This window comes from Chrysochloris asiatica, unplaced genomic scaffold (genome assembly GCF_000296735.1).
Source record: "Chrysochloris asiatica unplaced genomic scaffold, ChrAsi1.0 scaffold00215, whole genome shotgun sequence".
Taxonomy (NCBI): Eukaryota; Metazoa; Chordata; class Mammalia; order Afrosoricida; family Chrysochloridae; genus Chrysochloris; species Chrysochloris asiatica.
In genome coordinates this window covers 4239014-4264839 of record NW_006408733.1, presented here as the reverse complement: position 1 = coordinate 4264839, position 25826 = coordinate 4239014, and the positions used below count along the sequence as shown (strand labels likewise).

General features: G+C 37.9%; 1 protein-coding gene across 1 annotated transcript in view; it reads right to left on the bottom strand.

Annotated features, from left to right (window-relative positions):
• FNIP1 (folliculin interacting protein 1) overlaps nt 1–25826 on the bottom strand; it is a 177299-nt gene that overhangs the window by 147176 nt on the left and 4297 nt on the right. Inside the window, exon 2 of the mRNA XM_006872948.1 lies at nt 14193–14247. Coding sequence (XP_006873010.1) covers nt 14193–14247 — 55 coding nt within the window. The remainder of the gene's footprint in view (nt 1–14192; nt 14248–25826) is intronic.

Sequence of the window (25826 nt, the reverse complement as noted above, 5' to 3'; positions counted from 1 at the left end):
ATATGGAGGGGATTATAATCAATGTAATGAAACAAGTTATATGAATGGTTGAATGTGAAACTGATGATGTGCCCTGTAAACTTTCACTCAATCCACAATAAAAAACTTAAATTAGGAAAAAAAAAAGCACCATATATACAAAAGAATTTAAGAAGCTACACACAAGCTGATGCTCAGAAATTGGATGAAAAAATACTAACCTTACACAAGGCTCATGTCAAGCTAACTGTTGAAAGAATACCACAGCACAAATAAGATTTGCCAAGACTCAAGAGAGGTGGTTTGTTTTATTTTGTTTTGTTTTCCTTCTGACATTCAAGGAAAGCTATGAAAACACCAAATCAATACAAGCTAGAAAACAGAGACCTCAGAGGCCACACATGTCCAGGAAGACAGTCTGCAAAAATAGGGTAAGTCAGTAAACAAACAGGTCATTACAGCCTTCAACAATGAAAAGAAAAAAAAAAAAAAAAATTACACACACAAACAAACAGAGAAGGTAAAAATCTGACTTCCATGGTTATAATATTCAAAAACTCTGACGTTAAATGTTTCAAAAATAACAGCAACAAAAATTACAAGGCATACAAAGAAACATGAAAAGACAGTTTATTCAAAATAACAAAATAGGTCAACAGATAAAATTCCTAAGGAAGCCCAGGATGCTTACTAGAAAATTGCTTTAAAACAACAATACTGCATATGCTCAAAGAGCTCATGGAAAACACAAAGGGGGGTGGTGGGGAATGGAATCAGGAAAAGACACAATAATGAAATGAGACTATCAAGAAAGATAAAAATTAAGGAACCAAAAGTAAATAATGGAGCTGAAAAGCACAATATCGAAAGTGAAAAATTCACTGGAGGGGTTCAACAGCTTGATGATGGCGGAATAATCAATGAACTTAAATATCTGTTGAGTCGATTCCAACTCACAGTGGCCCTACAGGCCAGAGTAGGGCTGTTCCACAGGGTTTCCAAGACTTCAAATCTTTACAGAAACAGACTGGAATTAACTGCTGTGTTTGAGTAGCTGGTAGGTTTGAGCCACCAACCTTCTGGTTAGCAACCCAATACTTAACCCAGTGCACTAACTGGTATAATAGAATTTGAAAAGGAGAGAGAGAGAGAGAGAGAAAAAAAAAATAGACCATACAGGACTTGTAAGACACTATATCAAGTCAACCAACATATATATTAAGGTAGTCCCTGGAGGAGAAAAGTGAGAGAAAGGGGCAAAAAAATATCTGAAGAAATAATGGCCATATCAGAAATGAGAAATCTGAAAAGGAAACAGGAGATATAATTTCACTTACAATAGCATCTAAGACATCTAGGAATAAATAAATAAATAGCATCTAGGAATAAATCTAACCAGAAATATAAGGACTTACAGAATGAAAACTGTCAAACACTGCTGAAAGAGATAAAAGAACACTTCAAAAAATGGAAAGATATTCCATGCTCATAGATTGGAAGACTTAATAATGTTCAGATATTAATACTACTCAAAGTGATTTACAGATTCAATGCAATCCCAATCAAAGCTCCAATAGCCTTCTTTACAGAAATAGAAAAACCAATCCTTAACTTTATACGAAATGGCAAGAGGCTTGAACAGCTAAAAAAAAAAAATGCTGAAAGGTAAAAGCAAAGGATGATTTGCACTTCCTGATTTTTAAACATATGGTAACACTTACAGTAATCGAAACAGCCTGGTACTAGTATAGCAACAGACAGATCAATGAAACAGAACAGAGTCCAACAATAAATTTATTCATGCAAAATACTGAAGTGGCAAAAATTGTGTAATATATATAACAATGACAAAAAAAAAGAAAAAAGAGTAGTTGTTGAGGCTTTTATGTACAACCTAGCACCTCAACGGGTCTGGTCCCTTGGTTTGGAGGTTTAGGGTCATGGCTTCATAGGACATCAGTTAATAGGCCTAATAAAGTGTTTAGTGTTTCTGTTTTACCTTCTAGTTTGTTGCAATGTCTGGGGTCGTATAAGCTTGCAAGCAGACCTCAAGTCACATTAATTTACATGGGGGAGCAAAGGGAGAAAAAAAAAAGTTTGAAGGATATGTCTTCATGAACAACTGCTTCCTTTGCCATAAAACCAGAAAAACTGAATGGCAGCCATGGAAGGTGGATAACCCCTGAAATTATTGCCTTGAGATAATCCTTAAGCCTCAAATGAAAAATATGCCCTAAAATCATCATAAAACCAAACAATATTTAGCTTACTTAGGAAACAATGTTTGCCTTAAATAATATGCTCTTTTAAGAACTATCTATATGGGATCAAACTGACCAAAGCAACTAAAAAAATTAGTCAGGACCTTAGGAGGCAGTGAATTTATGTTAATGAGGGAGTAGCAACTCAGAAAAGGAAAATGAGAATCGGAATGTATGTCATTAAATTTCACACTATTGAAGTGGTAATATGTTTTGCTGTGTATATGATGATTCTCAATAATACCAAAATAAACAAAGTTTAGGCAAAAGAAACAATGGCCAAAAACTTCCAAAATTTGATGAAAGACATAAGTGTACTCAACCAAGGAGCCTAAAGAAACTCAAAGCTAACAAGAGAACCTAGAAAGCAGCAAGGGAGAAGTAAATCATCACCTACAAGGAATCCCCAATAAGATTAAACCAATTTCTCTTTGGATAAAACAGAAGCCAGAAAGCAACAGGATGATATATTTAAAGTAGTAAAAGAAGAAAGATGTGAACCAAGAATTGTGTATCTGACAAAACTGTCCTTCAAAAATAATGATGAAATTAAGATATTACCAGATCAACAAAAGCAAATGTAGTTCATTACACTGAGACATGTTGTCAAGTGCCATCAAATTGTTTCCAACTCAACAACAGGGCTCTGGGATACAGGGATTGAGGTGTAGTTTGAATGGGTAAAAGAGGGAAATAATGTTAAGATTTTTGGCTGTCTTTTGAATATCAATTTCTCTTGCCTACCATTGCAGAATAGACACCTTAGTGGGGGATAAAGGAAGAGCCAGAAACATCTCCATAGAAAGCTTATAAGTCCATTTTCAACATATAACTGATTGGAATACCTAAAAGGGGGCTAGAACTTGACCAATGAAAGAGGCTTCCTGCAGAGCCTTTACATTGTATAAGACCATAGGTAGAATTCTGAACTCCATCCAAAATCTTCTGAGGTGGGAAATTCCCACTTGAAAGGAAAAGCAAACTAGCCTGGAGTGGCTACAGGAACAGAAGATACTTCTTGAAAGAAACACCGGCAGGAAAAATTAAAAAAAAAAAAACATTAACAGCAGTCCAACTGACTGAGAAGAACAAGCAAGTTGTTTGCCAAGGAGCCATCAAAGCAAGTGGTTGGGTCCCCTCAGAGCAAACGCCCTTCCAAGACTAAGACTCAAGAGGAATACCTGAGCAGGCATGTGGTCTTGCTGGTGACCACGATGGTCACTGAGAAGGGGATGTAGGGGGAAAACAGCAGCGAAGATGTGAGCTAAGTCCGACTTGACTTCATTCAATAGACTCCTGTGAACCCGGATTGAAACCTGGTTGGCCAGCAGTATGGTAAGACCTGGGGACTTCTGGGCCCAGAGACAGTGACATGGCCACAGAGGACTAGAGCGGAGAGTGAAGTGTCCAGCTGATATGAAGTGAGGGGAGATACACAAGAGCATCCATACTTGCAGGCAGTACCCACTTGACCTGGCTTCAATGGCTAGATGATCAGAACTCTACTAGAAGATGAAAGAAGAGGAAAAAAGGGTAATCTGATACAATCTGATGAACTTGACCTATACTTATGGATGCAGTAGCTCAAAAGACGGAATAAATCTTTACAGTGAGGCTTATTCCCACCCCCTCGGTACACAGGGTTGACAGAGATGGGCAACTTAGACACTAGCTACCCAAAATGGAGGGGCTACAAAGGCAAGAAGTAACTGACTTACAAGCTTTCAAAAGGGAGCCTAGATCCAGAGGGTGCGGGGCATGGAGGGGACTGTAATCATTGCAATGAAACGATAAATGAATATAAAGCTAATGTTCTCCCATGTAAACTATCACATAAATCACAATAAAAACTTAAAAAAAAAATTGTGTCCGACTCATATCAAGCCTGTGCATACACAACAAAACACTGCCAGGTCCTGTGCCATCCTGACAATAGATGCTATGTTTGCCCCCACTGTTGCCGACTTACTCTATAATAAATGCTAATAGGAGTCCTTTAGGTTGAAATGCAATGACACTAGGCAGTAACTAAAAGCCATAGGAGGAAAATAAAGAAGTACAGTAAAGGTAAGTTCATGGATAAATACAAAGATCAGTTTTATGGCATTTTGGGTTGACAACTCTACTTGTTATGTTTCATATGATTTAATGCATGAAAAATAATTATAAATTTATGCTACCTGGCACATGTATATAAAGATATAATTTGCAACAATAAAAATATAAAATAGAGGGAAGCAGTAGTATAGGAACAGAATTTTTGCATGTTATTAAAGATATTGCAAAGAATGAGTATTCCAGAACACTTAATTGTACACATGAGGAACCTGTACATAGACCAATAGGCAGATGTTTGAGCAAACTAAGAGGACATTGAATGGTTTAAAATCAGGAAAGGTGTGTGCCAGGGTTGCATTCTTTCACTATACTTATTCAATCTGTTTGATGAGCAAACAATCCCAGAAACTGGATTACATGAAGGAGAACATGGCGTCAGAATTGGAGGAAAACTCATTAATAGCCTGCAATATGCAGATGATACAACCATGCTTGCTGAAAGCAAAGAGGACTTAAAATATTGATGAAGATTATACACCACAGCTTTTGGTGGTATGGGTTGCATCTCAATGTAAAGAAAATGAAAATCTTTACAACTGGACCAATAAATAATATCATGATAAATGGAGAAAAGATTGAAGCTGTCAAAAATTTCATTTTGCTTGGATCCAGTATCAACACTCATGAGAGCAGCAGTCAAGAAATCAAACAATGTATTACATTAGGCAAATCTGCTGCAAAAGACCTCTTTAAAGTGTTCAAAGAGCAAAGATGACAGTTTGAGGATAAAGGTGCACCTGGCCCAAGTTATGGTATTTTCAATAACCTCATATACATGTGAGAGATGGACAGTGAATAAGGACAACCACTGAAGAATTGATGCATTTGAGTTCTGGTGTTGGAGAAGAATTTAAAAAGTCCCATGGACTGCCAGAACAAACCAATCTGTGTGGGAAGAAGTAGTCAGAATGTTCATTAGAAGCCAGGATGGTGAGATTTTGTCTTTCTGGACATACCAGGAGGTATCAGTCCCTGAAGAAGGACATCATGCTTGGTAAAGTGGAGGGTCAGCAAAAAAGAGAAAGAACCCCAATACGATGGACTGGCACCTTGGCAGGAGCGATTATGTAACAATGGTGAGGATGGTGCAGGACTGGGCAGTGTTTCATTCTGTTGTATGTAAGGTCATTATGAGTTGGAACTAATTCAAATGGTAGAGTTGAGTTCTGGCTCTCATAGATTTCACTGTAGTATACAGGTATTGGAGTCCTAAATCATATATGGGGTTGCTATGAGTCGGAATCGACTCAGTGGAACTTAACAACATCATACAGGTATTATTACATGTAGCACCTTATGTCACCTCTGAAAAAAAAAAAAGGAACCATGAAAACGTCTGTTGTCGCCACTTTTCTGGTGAGGATGTTAAGCTCCACTCATGTTCTTCCCTCTTGTGGTCCTGGGTTCCTCTGTTCCTGAAATGACAGATTAACTGCTCCCCCCTTTTAGCTAACAGCACTTCTCCATTTAAAGTTGTGACCATCACCGTTAGTCCTGAAAACAATTACTCGCAACTGAATCATAAAATCCTATCCCCTTTCACCAGATCCACCTGGACAAGAGGAAAACTATTCAGTGAGGATTCTATCTTACCCACCTTGTTCTGAAACTAAGCACCCCCACTCATGAAAGCTTGTAAGCCAGCCACTTCATGCACTGATAGCCCCCATTTTTGATAGTCAATGTCTAAGTTACCCTTCCTTATCAATCCAGTGTACACAAGGAACAAGCTTGATCCTTGATATTAAGAATCCTCACATTTTGCTTGGAATTCTGGGCAAGTATATCCATAAACAAAGGAGCTCCGGCAGTATGTAGTGGATTACAAGCTGAGCTGCTAACTGTAAGGACAACAGTTCAAATCTACCAGCTGCTCTGAGAAAGATGAGGCTTTATGCTCCCATAATGATTTGGTGGTAGTGGTTATGTGCTGTGGAGTCAGTTCTGACTCATAGCAGCCCCACATAGGCTTTCTGAGGCTGTAAATTTTTACTAGAGCAGAAAGCCTTATCTTTCTCCCACAGAACAGCTGGTAGTTTCGAACTGCTGACTTTGAGGCTAACAGCCCGACTCATAACCACTATGTCATCCGAGCTCCTTCCCCAAAGATTCAGGGGAGGGGAGGCTTACCCTGATGGGTTGAGTTTTCTTTACTTGATGGCTCCAAGGCAAACAAACAGCTTGCTTGAAATTGTCACAAACAGTTTGCTCCCTGCCTCCCCCCTGGTCTTTCTTTCAAGAAGTATCTTCTGTTTCTCTAGCCATTATGGGTTGGTCTGCATGTCTTTATTTATTTATTTTTTCTTAATGTTTTATTGTGAATTATGTGATAGTTTACATGGGAGAACGTTAGTTTTACATTCATCCTATCACATATCATTTCATTGCTATGGTTACAATCCCCTCCTCTATGCATCATCAACCATCCAAAGGGTATACACTACAAGCATGCCCCCCGGTCTTCAGCACACAGCCCCTCTCCCTCTCTGTGTCTAAAGTCCCCAACAGCTCCATCTCTCCACATCATCGTCTCTGCTTCCATCTCAGGCATCACTGATTCTCTGGGTAGGGTTCCGCTCTCCGCTCTTATCCTTTGACGGTCCCAGGGACCTCCACTCTTAGGCTGAAAATTTAATCACTCCCTTCCTTGCTAAAAATGTCTACCTTTACAATTCCATCCCTCACAAGCAATCCAGAAAACAATTATTCACTATTGTATCACAAGAGATCCATCTGGATTTCATTTCATCAGCCCTGCCTAAACAGACTGTATACTACTCAGTGGAGAGTCTACCTTCCTCCATGCCCTATGAATCTAGCATCCCTCTTGAAAGCTTGTAAGCCAGTCACTTCTTGACTTTATAGTCCCCTCATTTTGGGTAGCCAATGTCCAAGTTGCCCATCCCTGTCTATTCTGTGTATGAAGGGGGTGGGAATGATCCTTGCTGTACGGATTTGTTCCCTCTTTTGAGCTACTCTGCATGTCTTTTCAATTGAGAATGTCCCACCTCTCAAGGTTCTGGATGGAGTACAGGATTCCACCTTAAGCCCCATTCTCCACAAAGACTTAACAAGAAGCCTATTTCCCAGGGCACATTCTAGTACCCTTTTCTATAATCCAACCAGTCAGTTACAGGATGAAGATGGGCTTACAAACTTTTGTAATCCATTTCCCAATAATCCTTTGCATCCTACTTAAATGTCTATATGACAATAATAGGCAGGGGAAACCAATATCACAAAACAGTTAAACACCTTAACATCATTTCCCCTCCTTTACCAATTCAGACTATGTCTCGATCTCTGTATCACAGAGCCCTGTTGTTCCAAGGCTGTGCATATAGTACAATCTACCTCTATCCCATTTAGCCCATGCATACCTCCCTAAATCTTCCCCTATTATCCCCATTCATCTACCCCCTTTCTCCCTTCTTGTGCATTGCCCTCCCTCTCCTTTTTATTGCCTAAGCTATCATATGTCTATCCCCTAACCTTTGAGTTACTGTCTCCTCCCTTCCACCCTGGTAACCACCAAAGAATTATTCTTTTAGTAATGATACATAATTTTTACAACTATCATCTAAACAAGAGAATATGTCTGGATTGTACTACAGTTTGTTTCTGTGTTAAAACAAATAGAAATGGATTACATTCAAGCAAGTTGTCAGTTTCTCAAAAATTCCTAATTTCAAGTAAAAGTAATTATGATTTTTAAAAAAGCCACTAATGCATAGTTAAGCTACAGTGGAACATCAGTTTTTGTTTAGTAACAAGTTTCCAGTTCCAAGCTACTATAAATAAGATATGACACACCAAACAAATCTAAGTAATACCAACTGGTACTAGAAGACAACAGGGCTTTTTTCACTCCCCTGGTAAACAGATATTTTATTGTGCACACTATACTTTCAGAAAGCTAAATAGCCTTTCCTCTGAGCTTTTAAAATAAACATGTAAACACATCAGCTTTCATTTAAAGATTTCTTCAGAAAGAAAAATTTAAAACTCAAAGCATCTTTTATACACAAATATAAAAAGAGTAAGAAACAGCTGGTTTAAGAAGTAAAATACCTATCAAACCATATAATATCACACTGAAGTTTTAAAATATTTAAGATAGGACTCTTGACAATTATGTCTGTTCTCTCTCCAAGTGTAAAATATTATGTTAATAATTTTAATTTGACTCTTCTTAAGGTAATTAGCAAGTTGGAAGAAATGAATTTAGTAAATATTTCAAATTTTAAATATTTCTATCCATGACTTCAAAAATATCCTTCCCATTTCTAAAGTTAAAATTGTAAGAAGTCCATTACATACTTAAAGAAAGTCCAACTACATAGTGATTAAGACACTACTTAAATTTCCTACTTCTACAGGGGCAGAATGGAGTCTTGGTGTAGCACTGTGGGTTGATGCGCTGGACTGCAAGGTCAGTTTGAACCACAAGGTCAGTGGTGCAAACTTCAGTTGCTTCTCGGAAATCATATACATACAGGGTTGTTATGAGTCGGAATTGACTCGAAGGCACTTACCGGAGGGACATGAAGGAGATTAGTGGTGGCAGCATCAGTAGAGGAAAGGTCTGAATGAAAAGAGGTAGAAGTAGGAATTCTTGATTGTTAGGTGCCATCGAATCAATTTTGACTCATAGCACACTGTAATTGTTCAGTATCCTTTTAGGGTTCAGGGTTACAACAGGCTTACCATATGGTAAAACTCAAAGAACTTTACACAAAAAATGTGAATTTTACCGTATGCAAATATTTTTTAAATAATCAAAAAATTTCAATGTTTTTCTACTGTAAATCAGTTAAACTTCATATTACATTGGTAAACATTTCTCTGGAAAATTCCTCCGTTGGAGTCTGATATTTGTAATTCCTACTTCTGTCACTTACTAGTTACGTTACACTTTAGGAAGTTTATTTCCCATATTTATATATTTTAAATTTTACTGCCAAGGGAACGCAAACAATAACAAAGTGTGAAAATTTCCTGCCACCTCTCTCTCTTCCCAGAGCAACCACTCTCAACACTTTTGTAGGCTTCCTTCCAGACTTCTGTCTACATATATACAAACATTTGTTGTTGTTGTTAAGTGCCATCGAGTCGGGTCTGACTCATAGCAACCTGGTACAGGGTTTTCAAGGAGCAACTGGTGAGCTTTAACTGCCAACCTTGCAATTCAAACTGATCATGTAGTCCAGTGCATTAACCCACAGTGCCACACCAGGACTCCATATATATTACATATTTGTACATATTATAGAATTGTTGTTACATAATTTGTTGTTAAGTGCTGTCAAGTTGATTCCAACTTATAGTGACCCTGGTACAGATTTCCAAAGAGCGGCTGTTGAGTCTGAACCACCGACACTGTAGTTCACACTGAACTCACAGTCTAGTGCTTAACCTACAGTGCTACACTAGGACTTCTATTGTAGGATGGGGGCTTCAAAAAGTTTGCATAACATTTCCATTATTTTTAATTCTATTTTTAATAAACTTTTTGAAGTCCCTCTTGTGTTTATATAAATAAGATCATATCACACATCACATTTTAAAAAAATCTATGTATGTCTCTATCAGGATATATGGAGTCCTGGTGTGGCACTGTGGATTAATGCACTGGACTTCAATGCCAGTTTGAACAAGGTTGGTGGTTCAAGCTCACCAGCCATACCTCATAAACCCTGTAAAGAGGGTCACTATGGGTCGGAACCAACTCGATGGCATTTAACAACAACAACAAATCAGGATATACAGAGTTACCATGAGCTATTTAATGGTCACATTTTTCCATGAACACTTTGTAGCTCCCTCATATGCCGTAACTTACTTAATTAGTTTTCTAATTATGGAGAAAGTAATCATTTAAATTAGAAATAAATTTAAATAATGTTGCAATGAGCAAAGCATGCTTATATGCTTACTTCTGCACAACTTTTGCTCTCCAAAATTATACCAATATACATACCCATCATCGTAAAATCTAGCACTGTGGCCTGTATGTTGCTGTGATGCTGGAAGACATGCCACCAATATTTTAATTACCAGCAGGGTCACCCATGATGAACAGTTTTAAGTGGCGCTTCCTGACGAAAACCACACCAAGAATAAGAGGCAAACCACTTTTGAAGGGTTGTTGCTGTTTAAGTGCTGTGTCAAGTCAGTTCCAACTCAGAGCAAGGAGTTTCCAAGGAGTGGCTGGTGGATTTGAACCACTGCCCTTATGATGAGCAACCATGTGCTTACCCAACAGCGTCACACTAGGATTTCACTGAAAAACTGTGGGTTAATGAGCTGGATTGCAAAGTCAGTTTGAACCACAAGGTAGGCAGTTTAAGCTCATCAGACACTCCTTGAAAACCCTATATAGGGTTGGTAAGGATTAGAACCAACTCCATGGCACTTAACAACAACAGCTCTGTTAGATACAGTGTTGAAAGATGAGCCCCTGAGGTTAGAAGGCACTCAAAATAAGACTAAGAGAGTGATGCCTCCTCAAAGTAGAGTTGAGCTTCATGATGTGGATCGAGCAAAGCCTTCTGCACCTTCATTTATATCCTTGGCATTAGTGAGTTGAAATGAATGGGTATTGGCTATTTTGAATCAGAATATCGTATGATTTACTGTGCCAGGAATGTCAAACTGAAGAAGAATGGCATCACATTGCATCATCATCAAAAAGAACATTTCAAGAGCTATCTTGAAATAAAATGCTGCCAGTGATGGAATAATATCCTAATGTCCTATATAAATCTACGAGGAAAATCGTTAATACAATTGTTATTCAAATTTACACACCAACTTCCAAAACCAATGATGATGAAACTTTTCACTCTACCAAATTCTTCAGTCTGAAATTGATCAAACATGCAATCAAGATGCAATGGAAATTACTAGTGACTGGAATGCAAAAGTTAGAAACAGTATGGATCAGTAGTTGGAAAATAAGGCCTTGGTGATACAAACAAAGCTGGAGATCGCATGATAGAATTTTGCAAGACCAATGACTTATTCTTTGTAAATACCTTTTTCATGTGCAAGTTCAGGTAGAAACTGAAGAAAATTAGAACAAGTCCACAAGAGCCACACTATGGTCTTGAACATATCCCACTGAATTTGTATATATCGCATCACACGAATAAGAATTACTCTACTAAATATACACAAAAGTGTGTATAGTAATCATGAAAGGCTACAATATTATTTTACTGTTGCTACTGCATGCCCTGGAGTCAATGTTGACTCAAGGTGACACTATATAAAGTTTCCAAGGAGCAGCCCAGTGCTTAACATATGGCGCCACGCCAGGATTCCTATAGCTACAAAAACCCCAAAAATCTAACAACACCTCCAAATTCAGTTGCTTACCATATATGTTTCTTTCTGCCTTAAAGCTCAGCGTGAGTTCAGTTGTTCTTTAAGGAAATTTTCTTCCAAAAAAAGTGAGCCAGGGGTATGAGTATTTTCACAGAAGACAACAGAAAGAATTAACACCAGCCTAGAAATTACATGTCATTTACAGCCAATTGCCCATTATAATCACATAGGCCTCTTTGAATACAAGAGGGCTGGGAAGCATGGGATACCATAAGAATATTCTGTGAGAAGTAAGTAACTTTGCTATATACTAAAACTACTGGGTCATAGAGCATAAACTTTTCTACTTTACTAAATTTACTTTCCAAAGTGGTTGAAATAATTTATACTTCTATTATGACGTCCCGTGTGGCACTGTGGGAAAAAGCATTGCACTACAAGGTTGGGTTGAACCACAAGGTCAGCAGTTCAAACTCACCAGTTGCTCCTTAGAAACCCTAAACAGGGTCGCTATGAGTCGGAACCTACTTGACGGGACTTAACAACAAAAACAACTGAGACTATACAGGGTAGCACAAATAATTTAGCATTTGGGCTACTAAACCCAAAGGTTGGTGGCTAGAACCCACGCAGCGGCACCTACCTCACAAGAAAGGCCTAGTAATATACTACCAAAAAATTACAGCTATTGGAAATCCTATCAGGCACAGTGCAACTCTAAACCACAGAGGTGCTATGAGCTGGAGTTGACTGGACATCAACTGTTTTTTGGGTTTTTAAGGACTATATAACAATTCTCATTGCACCATATTCTTGCTAACATTTGATATTGTTCAACTTTTTGGTCTTTAACAATCTAAAGTCAATCTATTTGTATTGCTCTTTTCCCTGTATGTTAGCAGTGACTGTGTTTTGGTAAATACCCTTTATCTGTCAGACATTACCCAGATTAAGGAAATTCCATTCTATTCTTAGAATTTTGTTATAAATGGATGCTGAATTTTATCAAGAAAATCTACATCTGTTAACTAATCATCTAGTTTTTCTCCTTTAATAATAAAAACTGTTAAATGTGCTTTATACATATTGACTCACTTAATTCTTAAAACAAACTGGAGAAGTATTATTTATAGTCAATAAATAAGGAAACTGAAGCACAGACATTTAAGTACTTGGCCGTAATCCTACCATTAAATAATAAAGCAAGCAATCAGAGTACAAGGTCTGAGTATTTGATAATCCATTCTCTTAGGAGCAATTAAGACTTGAGCAAGTACTTTACCACTCTGTACCTCAACTTCCTCTTCTATAAAATAGGGATTGTTGTTGTTGTTGTGAAGTGCTATTTAGCCGGTTCTGACCCATAGCAACCCTATACAGGGTTTCCGAGGAGTGACTGGTGAGCTTGAACCACCAACCTTGCAGTTCAAATGGCTTTGCAGTCTGGCGCATTAATCCACAGAGCCACACCAAGACTACAGGGATAATATTATTTAATTAGAACTAGTAGTTTTGAGAATTAGAGGAATATACCTAAACTCATTAAGCATCAAGGAATGGCTGGATACTCTTAAGTGAAGAAAACTATAAGGACTTATCATGCAGTTGTTACATGATAATCTGACACTAGGGACTTCAGACATGCAGGGTGATGGTGAAGAGCAAAACAAAGAAGCACTGTAGGATGTTGAAGACGAAAATCACTGAGATATAAAAGCCAACAAAGAGAAACCATCTATGATCACCCCACTCCTCCTAATTTACCCCTTGGAAATTCCCTTTTTGTCACTGAGAACCACCAAATCTGACTTTTCCATTTGGTCTCAGAATTTGGGTTACTGTCCTGGTTTTGTTTTGCTTCTGCTTTTTTAAAAACCATTTTCAAAAGTTATTAAAGGCAAAAGTGAATTTCTGTTAGGTTCTTTAAGACACAAACAGGACGGTATAGCAGATTTTTCAGCATTACTGTACTAGTATGCGCCAGATCCATAATAATATCACCATTAGGAATGGAAACTACATTCAAAATCCATTAGATGTCTACGTGACACAGGAATCTGAGAGAGAGGTTAATCATACTATAGAGGCTTATGTGGTGACATTTTTCCTTTTTCTAATGGTTTAAAATGGAATTTTATACCAATGTTTAAAAATTAATTGGGTGTTAGTTTCAGGTAGTTAAAGGTTGTTCAGGGAGTTTTATTATACTGGTTTTGCTGTAAAAAGAGGTTCAAACTCTGCTGAAATGTTGGTGAAAACAAAGTTTCTGGTAAGCATTCAACAATCTGTGGCTGCTTATTCTTGCCTACGATTAGTATCCCTCTGAAGCAGGTTAGCATTGAAGGTGTTACGGAAAAGACTGCATGCATGCTCGCATGTTCAATTCTTTGTTTCTTCTCCTTCCCTCTCCCTCTGGACCATCTTTCTCTCTCACTCACACACACACACTGCCCCTTCTTCGTTTACTCAACTTCTTTCTTTCAGTCTGTGTAATTTGAAGCTAACTTGTACTACTGGATATCTAACTGGAGCCACAGAAACAGAATCTGTATTGTTCTTACTGCAACACAGCATGGAATTAACATTAAACTTAAATTATTACGCCTCCATCCTTTAAATTTCTATATAAAATCTCTAGCCCAAATACATTGGCAGTATTATATTTGCCCAAATGTGAAAAGGACTCCTTCCCTCTTCCATAAATCCTTTGTTCAAGAAAGGTATTGTTTATTTCGGAAAGTAATTATCTGTAACCTCCTGTGAAGAATAGTGAAGTAGTTCAAGTCAAGTTGCTCATCACCATTTATGTCTTTTACACCAGGAAGCAGCACAGTATTTTAGCCATTACAGTGTGGCCTGCACATTTAATACAAGGTACTATGGATCATTTTAGAGCTTGGATTTTGTACAATCAAGTAACGCTGGATGTATGCAAATAATTCTTCTTAGCCTGAGGTAAAACTAAGCACATTACCCACTGTTTTATGAAAAATCAATGGCAGAGATGAATAATACACTCTCAGTAATGCATGCACACACAGTAAAACGTTCACTATGGCAGTTCCCCTTATCAGAAACAATTTGAGTAATTTCTTATGTATAGTAACTTCTATATATAGAAATCGTCTACATATCACTGTGTATAACTAGTTTATGTCTGATGGTTTATTCATAAACAAAGTTGAGTTAAAAACTATCTGCACTCGGATATACTAAAACGCCCGTCTATGTCCACGGTCGATGACAACATTGGGCATTCACGTGAAATGATTCTGTCACATAGATGAGTGGATTATGTGGCAAATCATTTGCTAATCAGCCATGGCTCTGCCTATGGAATAATCCACAACAGACTTGGGTTTTAAAAATTTTGTGTGAGATAGGTACTGAAAAAACTCACAGAAGAGCATAAACAGAAGTGTTTGTACACCTGAAAACAAAACTCGGGCTGATACTCTAAGGAAGGTAAAAGATTTTTTTTAAAAATTGTTACTGGTGGCGAGGCATGGATTCGTCACTAAGGGCCTGAGAGTAAACAGTGAAGTATGGAATGGAAATATCCTCAATCGCTGACCTAGAAAAAGCTCAAAAGTCAACCATCAGCTGGAAAATTGATGCTTATTTACCGTTTTCTGGGATTCTCAAGGACCAGTACTGGAACATATCAGGAAAAAGGTTCAACAATCAACAGTGCTAGTTACAGTGATATGCTCACCCAAGAGTTGAAGCCTAAATTTTGGATTAAATGCAAAGGACTGCTGCCCAAGCACATTGTGACCTTGCATGACAATGCACACCCTCACACCTCTACCTACACTGCAAAAACTTCATTTTGAGGTGTTAAAGCATCTTCTCTATAGTCCAGATCTTAAGTCTATCAGACTTTCACCTGTCTGAAAGAATACTCATTAACAACCTGTTTGGTCCCTTTAAGGCAGCCCTTCAAGGACTAAGATTCACCTCTGCTGCAGAAATGAAGACAGCAGTGCATTTGTGCCTCGCAGCACAGCCGAAACATTTTTAAATAAGGGAATACGAAACCTTGTTGACAAACAGATGTATGTCTTTTCTAAAAGTTGATTAAGCTAAATTCTACAGCCAGAGTGCAGATAATTTTTGATTTACATTCTTAGATACATTTCATCCTAATGACTACCTAATAATATTGCTGTACCCCTGATTTTTTTAAAAAACCAGTTTCTTACTTTGTATATACAAGTTGTTTTCAGCCTTGCTATCGTAAATGATGATGCAATGAATATATTTGCAACAATCTGTTCTTTAAAAAAAGTAAAAAGATAATTTTAAAACAGTTGCAACAGTACAACAGTTGGATTTATACAAGAATGTGGAACGAGGGCTACCACTGCTGACATAAGATGGATCTTGGCTGAAAGAAGACAATGCTAGAAAGATGTTCAGCTGTCCTTTATTGACTAAGTAAAGGCTTTCGACTGTGTGAATCATAACAAGCTAAGAACAACACGGCAAAGAAAGGGTATTTCTTTCTGTTGGAGGAAGTTTAACTGTCCTCATGAGGAACCTGTATATAGAAAAAAAGCAGTCATTCAAAAAGAACAAAGGGATAATGAAAGGCTTAAAATCAGGAAAGGTGTGCACCACGGTTGTAGTCTTTCATATACTTAATCAATCTGTATACTGAGCAAATAATCCAAGAAACTGGATTATAGTAAGAACATGGACTCAGAATTGGAAAAAGGCTCAGCAACAACCTGTGATTATGAAGATGATACAACCTTGCTTGCTGAAAGCAAAGAGGGCTTAAAATCCTTATTAATAAAGACTAAAGATCACAGTCTTCAGTATAGGCTGAACCGCAATATAAAGAAAAGAAAAATCCTCACCACTGGACCAATAAAATAACATCATGATAAATGGAGCCAAGATTGAAATTGTTGAAGACTTCATTTTCCTTGGATCTACTATTAACCCTCATGGAAGCAGCCAAGAATCAAACAACGTACTGCTTTAAGCAAATCTGCAGTACAAGACCTCTTTCAAGTGTTCAAGAGCAAAAATAATGGTTTGAGGACTAAGGTGCACCTGACCTCAATCTCCTCATATGTATGTGAAAGTTGGACAATGAGTAAAAGGAAGACTGTAGAAGAACTGATGCCTTTAAGTTATGGTGCTGAAGAACAATATTAAAAGTACTATGGACTGTTAGAAGAACAAACAAGTCTGTGTTGGAGGAAGCTCAAATGAACGCTCCTTAGAAGTCAGGATGGCTATACTTAATCTCTCAATTGTTGTTATCACTAAGTGTCCTTGAGTCAATTCTGACTCACAGTGACCCTATATAGGGTTTCTGAGAAGTGACTGGGGAGTGTGAATCGCTGACCTGGCATTTCACACAGACCTTGAGGTCAAGTGCTTATCTTATGGTGCTACTCCAGGTCTCCATATTTTGGACACATTATCAGGAGGGAAAGGAGCTCTGGTAGCGTAGTGGTTACAAATCAGGCTGTGAACCTTAAGGCCAGCAGTTCAAAACTACCAGCCACTCCGCGGGAGAAAGATGAGGCGTTCAACTCCCGTAAAGATTTACAGCCTCGGAAACACTGTACAGGGTCACTATGGGTCGGAACTGACTCGACGGCACTTAACAACAACATCAGGAAGGAACGAACAGTCCCTGAGAAGGATTAGCAAAAAATAGGAAGATCCCCAAGGAGATAGAGTGGCACAGTGGCAGCATTAATGGACTCAAGCATAAAAACTATTGTGAGGACGGCTCAGGACTAGGCAATGTTTCATTCTGTTGTACAGATGACACAATCTTGCTTGCTGGAAGTGAAAAGGACTTAAAATACTTGCTGATGAAGATCAAAGCCCACAATCTTCACTATGGGTTGCACCTCACAACTGGACCAATAAACAACATACATATCAATGGAGAAAACACTGAAGTTGTCAAAAACTTCATTGTGGTTGGATCCACTATCAACACTCATGAAAGCAGCAGTCAAGAAATCAATGTATTGCTTTAGGCAAATCTGCTGCACAAGACCTCTTTAAAGTGTTAAAGAGCAAAGATGTCAGTTTGAAGAATAAGTGTGCCTTAACCAAGCCATGATCTTGATACAATCAAGGAGGAAGATTCATTAACAACCTGCAATATGCAGATAATTCAACCTTGCTTGATGAAAGTGAAGAGGACTTAAAACATTTACTGATGAAGATCAAAGAGCACAGCCTTCCGTATGGATTACATCTCAATGTAAAGAAAACAAAAATCCTCACCACTGGACCAATAAACAACATTCTTATCAATGGAGAAAAGACTGAAGTTGTCAAGGACTTCATTCTTCTTGGATCAACTATCAACACTCAAGGAAGCAGCAGTCAAGAGATCAGAGGACATACTGCATTAGGCAAATCTGCTGCACAGGAACTTTTTAAAGTGTTGAAGAGCAAAGATGTCAGCTTGAGGACTAAGGTGCGCCTGACCCAAGCCATGGTATTTTCAATAACCTCATAAGCATGCGAAAGCTGGACAGTGAATAAGGAAGATTGTAGAAGAATTGATGCCTTTGAATTATGGTGTTGGAGGAGAATACTAAAAGTGCCATGGACTGCCAAAATAACCAATAGATCTGTTTTGGAAGAATTGCAGCCAGAGTGCTCGTTGGAGGCCAAGATGGCCAAACTTCGTCTCTCACACTTTGGACATACTGTCAGGAGGGAACAGTCACTAGAGAAGGATAACAGTCACTAGAGAAGGATGTTTGGTAAGATGGAGGGTCAGAGAAAAAGAGAAAGATCCCCAACGAGATGGATCAGCCAGGTGGCAGTATTCAATGGACTCAAGTGTGGCAACAGTAGTGAGGTTGGCCCAGGATCGGACATTGTTTCGTTCTGCTGGGCATAAGGTCACTATGAGTCGGTGCTGACTCGATGGCACCTAACAACAACAAGCTATGATATTTGCAGTGATTGAAAAGTTGTACAATGAATAAGGAAGACTGTAAAAGAATGAATCAGTGCATCTGAATTACAGTGTTGGCAAAGAATACTGAAAATACCATGGACTGCCAGAAGAACACACAAATCTGATTTGGAAGAATACAGCCAGAATGCACCTTAAAACTGAGGATGATGAGACTTTGTTGCCAAGAGGGACAGTCCCTGGAAAAGACATTATGGTTGAAAAAGTGGAGGGTCAGCAAAAAAGAGGAAGATGGATTGATACAGTGGTAGCAACAACAGGTTCAGTATAACAATTGTAAGAACAGTGCAGAACCTCTCTGGATACTCCATCGCTCCACGTCATCATCTCTGCCTCCATTTCAGGCATCACTGCTTCTCTGGGTAGGGTCCCGCTCTCTGCTCTTCTCCCTTGATGGTCCTAGGGACCTCCGTTCCTAGACTGAAAAGTTAATCACTCCCCACCTTGCTATAAAACATCTACCTTTACATTTCTGACCCTCACAATCAGTCCTGATAACAATTATTCACTATTGGATCTATCACAAGAGACCTGTCTGCATTTCATTGCATTAGCCCTGCCTAGTCAGACTGAGTACTACTCACTGGAGATTCTACCTTCCTCCAGGCCCTCTGGATCTAGGTTCCCCCTTGACAGCTTGTAAGCCAGTCAAGGAAGTTAATTTTTAAGAACTAACTAAAAATGTGATGAAATCAGAGTTCTAAAAGTAAAAAAGTAAATCGGCACTACAGATTATTTCAGAAATAAAAATAGAAAGGTTTAACAGTGAGGCCATTTCTTTGCCTCTCATTTATTCCACATTAATCTCATTTTCTCCCTCAAACATGTCCCTTAAGAAACAGGTAAAATCCTGTAGGTCACCAATAACACAGAACAAACAAGTCTACGTTGGAGGAAGTTTAACTGAATGTTCCTTAGAAGTCAGGATGGCTATACTTAATCTCTCAATTGTTGCTATCACTAAGTGTCCAATGGTAACTTGATAAGTCCAATGGAAACTTACCTGTTTCTCATCAAGACATATCCACAGCTTGCCTACAAGACAGTTCATCACTACTTCATTTTTGAAACACTTTCTTTTCTTGGGCTCCTTAACACCACCACATCCCTACATTTTCTCCTCTCTCTCTAGTCAGTACTTCTTTGTAGGCATCCCAGATCTGCACTCGCAGGTCAAGGCTCTGAGTTCTTTCTACTTTGCTAATTATACTCTTTCTTCTAGAAGATGACGTCCATTCCTATAGTTTTACTACTTATCATAAATTTTTAACTGATGATAAACTCAAATATATTTGTAATCTCAATCTCTCTTATGAACTCAAGGAGCTCATTTAACTGTCAACTGGAAATCTATAAGTAGATGTTTCACCAGCAATTAAAACTAGACCAAATGTTCAAAACAGAACTTTTTAACACTTCCCTTCTGTCCCTCAAGCTACTAAATTTATTCATTCTACAAATATTTACTTGGTATATACAAGGGAGCTTCAAAAAGTTCATGGAAGAAATGAAATTGAGAGATAATGGAATTTTCCCCTGAACTTTTGAAGTCCCCTCGTATTGTGTGTCAGGCACTATGCTACACACTGGCACAACAATGTAAACTTAGGGGAGACAGAAAACAAGCAATAGGTCATACAAAGTGTTATGAAAGATATAAACAATATGCTCTGAAAAGCATTAAGAGAGAGATTGCTACTTTAGATAAAGTATTCAAGATAGGCCTTTAAAATATTATTCTCTCCCTTTTGAAAAAGACATCTAACTGCTCAACTCGGAAACCTAGGCACCCATTCCCCACAATGAACCCATTATGGATCTGTAGGTTTTAACTCCAAAATATATCTTGAAGCTGACAAGAGTTCACAGGCAAAGAAAGGAGACATGGGACAAGTAATGACAAGATGATGGGGGTCAATGAGGAAAATGTAATACACTATGGGAACAAGTGGAGCACTGTGGAATAAGCACTAACCATAAGGTCAGTGGTTCAAACCCACTACACTAACCATAAGGTCAGTGGTTCAAACCCACTAGTCAATCCTTCGAAACCCATCACAAGGTCACTATGAGTCAGAACCAACTCAATATAGACACAAGTCACAGTGGGACCTAACCCACTATGGAGAAATCAGAAAAGGCTTTTTGGAAGAAGAGAAAATTACTATCAACCCAGATGATTACTAGACATAAACTACACAAAAAAGGAATACAAACAATGCTAAGATCAAGGAACAGTATAGCATAGAACATCCCAAAATCTAAAACTAGTTCAAGGTGATAAAATCTTAGAAAATGGAATAAAACACAAGACCTTTGCTCTTAATCACTTTTGCTTTGACTGGGCCACTCTCACCTCCAGTAGCCATCACTTTGGTTGTTTGCATTCAGGATCATACTGGTAGTCAATTTTCACCTCCTGTTACAATTCTTTGAAGAAATGCTTCAGGAACGTGCTCTTGCTTAATTTTCATTTGAAAGGTCTGCTCTTGCTTGTAGCTAATCTGGGAACAATAGTTTGAGCCTTCACAGAGCTGAAAGTTTGTTCGACTTTACTTTTTCACTCAGAATTGTGTAAGCTGAATCAGTTGAGATTTCTGTGATGCTGGCTACTGTTTCTACCGTTAATCATAGGTTCTCTTCAATTAGGGCATGAATAAGTTTAATTTTTTCCTTGCAAACTGATGTAGATGGTCTGCCATTGTGGGATTAATCTTCAACACTGTCTCGTCCCTTAAAACAAGCCATCCATTCATAAACTGCTGGTTTCTTTAGGGCAATGCTTTCATAAACTTTTCATAAAGTATCAATGCTTTCACCATCTTCCATTCAAGCTTCACTGTAAATCTGATGGTTGTTCTTGCTTCAATTTTAGCAGAATTTATACTGCTCTGACAGGAGTTCTTTTCAAACTGATGTCTTATCCTTCTTAATGCCTCAAACTAGATTCTGTTCAGACAAGTTATAACAAGTTGTGAAGTACTGTCGAGTCAGTTCTGACTCATGACAACCCTGTATAGGGTTTCTGAGGAGCCGCTGGTGGTTTTGAACTATTGACTATATGGTATGCAGTTCAGTGCACTCAGAATTCCTATAACAAGTTAGTACAAGTTTATTTTGGTGCAAAAACAAAAACAAAACAATCTATGTACAGTTTTCCCATAATACGAATTTTCATTGAACTTTCTGAAGAGACCTCATATGAGGGTAAGTCCAAAAACTATTGCTATAAAATCACAGACCCTTTATTAAGCTAAAATATCGAAATGTGGCAATGTGAGATAAAGCACTGGACTACAAGGTCAGTTTGAACCAAATGGTCGGTGGTTCAAATTCACCAGCTGCTCTTTGGAAACCCTATACAGGGTCGCTATGAGTCGGAATTGACTTGATGACACTTAACAATGTTTCTCAACATGTCCTCCATCTATGTCTATATACTTCTGAAAAGCAGTGTTTCCATTAATGTGCTGCACTACAAGGTCAGTTTGAACTGCAAGGTAGGCAGTTCAAGCTCACCAGCTGCTCCTTGAATACTCTATACAGGTTCGCTATGGGTCAGAATTGCCTCAATGGAACTTTGAAGAAATAAAAAACTCTTCCACAAAGAATTCTGTATTCTTCAATTTATACTATGTTACTTTTGGCATCTTCAAGGAACTCTAATTGCATTTCTTTTCCGTATTCTTTGCGTTTTGGAAACAAAAGAAACCCAAGGGACAAGATCAGGACAGTAGGGTGGATGTGGTAAGCTTTCCCAACAAAATTCTCATAAGATAGCCTTAGCTACCCTCAAAGATTGAGAAAGTACATTGTCTAGATGGAAAAAAATTCTCCAGTGCAACTTTGTTGGCCTTTTCTCCCCAATGCAGTTTGCAATTTTCTTAACCACTGGGATTCTTCTTTGTTCTTTGAGAAAATTTACCAGGATTACTTCCTGGGAATCACAAACTACCATAACCTTTTGAGCTGACCTCTCTGCCTTGAATATAACTTGCCCAAGTCAATCCCTTCAGAAGTCACTATTTTGATTGGATCTTTTTTTTTTTTTTTTTGAATGCACTCTTTAATAAGACCAAGTGTATTACTGAGAGAACCTGTCCGCAGCCATCCACTGATCACAGAGACACGTTTAAACACATCTTGTTTGGAATAAACCTGTGCATTTATGAACTTACCTGTGTAAGTATAATAGGCTAAAACCACTAACCCATCTTGTTGTTGTTCTTAGGTACCATCCAGTCGGTTTCAACTCAGAGTAACTCCATGTAGAACAGAATGAAACACTGCCCCATCCTGTAGGGCCAGACATCAAACAATTCTGACAGATAGAAAGTAACAGCAACATCTATGGAATATATTAAAAAAAAACAAAAAAAAAAACCAACAATGAACTGAACCTTCATTTAGTAATGTATGAAAGCAACCAGTTTTCAGGAAATACAGAGAACAGATTAAGTAGTGGTTCTCAAACTTGAACATTAGACTCACCTAGGGGCTTCTTAAACTATAGATTGCGGAGAAACTGTGAGTTACAATACAAATGGCTCAGTTACAATAACAATTGATTTTTTTTTTAAAAAAGAAGAGGAGCTGTTATAAAATTAAGATTACTAACGTAATTGCAAATAAAATATACAGACTCCAAAAGTGAAAGTTAGAGAATTGGCAAAAGATACACCACACAGGATCACTTTATGGAGTTTGAGCCCACACTTGAGTGGCTTTACACAAAAGAATGACATCTTAGTAGCAATAACTTCTGTTTCCTAAAAGCTATGTGCTAAGCACTCTGTTAAGTACTTTACATGAATCCTTAAAATAATCCTGTGATGGAGACACTAGGAATCCTTGGGTGGCACAAACCATTAAGTGTTCCGAAAGGTTAGTAGTTACAGTGGGCCTTCTGTATTGCTTACTTTTAAGATTTACCTTCTTACTGGGTAAGTTACAGTCAGTGGAACCCACCCAGAGGCACCTAGTAAGACAAGTCAGGCCTTCTGGCAGGTCATAACCTTGAAAACTCTACGGAGAGTTCTACTCTGCACATAAGGGGTTGTCGTGAGTCAGCATTGACTAGACAGTAACTAACAATGGAGATATTACAATCCATCCTATTTGCCTGCCGATCATGATAAAAATTTGCATTTTTTAAAGGATGAAGTATTGAGAGTTGCTTGAAGAAAGACAAGCGTGATAGCGGAAAGACCAAGTAAGACGTCATTTGAACAGTTAAAAATCACTGATATAAACAGTAAGAATGATATGTTCATGTATTAAAAAATATATAAATTGCTTTTTGAACAAAATATGAATGTCTTACAGTCATTTAACTCTGAAACATCCTTCATAACCAAATTAGGATTACTTTAAAAATTCTACTTTTAAATGCAATTCAAAAGTACTTTAAACATTTTTTAAAATAATCACTTTTATTTTATTTTGAAGCTTTTATTGTGAAGTGAGTGATATTTACATGGGAGAATATCGGTTGTGCACTCAACCAATCGTATTTTGGAGTCCTGGTGTGGCACTGTGGGTTAATGCACCACACTGCAAAGCCATTTGAAACGCAAGATCAGTGGTTCAAGCTCACCAGCTGCTTCTCGGAAACCCTATACAGGGTCGCTACGGGTCAGAATCAACTCAACGGCACTTAACAACAACAACAACAATCTTATTTTGTTTCATTGCAATGATTACAATCCCCTCCCGTGCACCACTGGTTAACAGTACTTGTCTCTATTCCCTCTTTTAAAAAATAACCACTTTTACATGTAGGGCAGTTATTGGGTTTACTCTTCTTATTTTCACAAAAAAGCTGATGGAGATTACGTCAAGAGATAATGTAGATAAGGCAGTATCTTCTCCTAGAAAGCATCTTCTTCTCAAAATTACTGATTAGACAAAAGTAAATAATATATACAAATGACTAGAACAATATCCTCCTTATGATATCCTTTAAACTCATTTCTGGCTCAAGAAGCTTAGATAAGACAGATACACAGAAAGTGACAAGGTAAGGGCTTATGAGTGAAGACTGGAGGGAAAAGAAGGTCCTTGACTCATCTTTTCTAATGGAGTAACCATGAAAGATACTGCTGACAGGCTCCTAAGACCTCTATCAAAAGCCTCCTCTTAGCGTTTTACTATGGTTTATCACTACTGGACCTTCTATATTGCTTATTTTTAGGATTTACATTTTTAACTGTGAGCTACAGTTAACTGCCAATAGCTAATTGTGCCCAAATCTAATTCAACAACTTTTAACCTCTGGGTAGATTCTAAATGCCAACCTTTGGTTAGCAGATAAGCATTTAATGGTTTGTAGGTGTGGTGCTATGGATTATTAATGTGCTGGGCTGCGAAGTCGGTTTGAACTGGAAGGTTGTCAGTTCAAGCTCACCAGATGCTCCTCGGAAGTCCTATACAGGGTCGCTATTGGTCAGAACAGACTCAATGGCACTTAACAACAACCATGAACTCTTAAGTTGACTAGAACAAACCAAAACCTTTGTCTGGAAAGGAAGATACAATTCACTAGAATATGAACATTGAATTTTCGTCTACTAAAAAACATTAAATTACAGGAAAAGATGCTGAGCATCATTAGTCATTAGGGAAATGCAAAATAAAATGACAGTGAGACACCCACTAGAATGGCTATAATCAAAAAGGCTGACAATATCAAGCATTAGAGAGCATCTGGAGCAACTATAACCTTGATACAATGCTTGTGGAAATGTGAAATGGTACAACCACTTTAGGAAGGCTTAATAATTTCTTTAAAAAGTTAAGCATACATTTATCATGTGACTTAACAATCCCATTCCTAGGGACTGCCCATGAGAAATGAAAAGATGTGACCACATAAATACTTGTGCACAAATATTCACAGTAACATAATCTGAATACAACCCAAATCTGAAAATAACCTATATATATCCATCATCTGGTGCAAGGTAATAAATTTGTGATATAGTTAGATGCCACTGAGTCAGTTCTGATCCACAGAGATCCTATGCACAACAGAAACATAGTAATATAATCATACAATGGAAAACTACTTAGTAGTAAAATGTAAGTAACAAATAACTGGTACAACATACATGAATCTCAATCATCATGCTATATAAAAATAACATACAAAACTATATACAAGGAGCTCT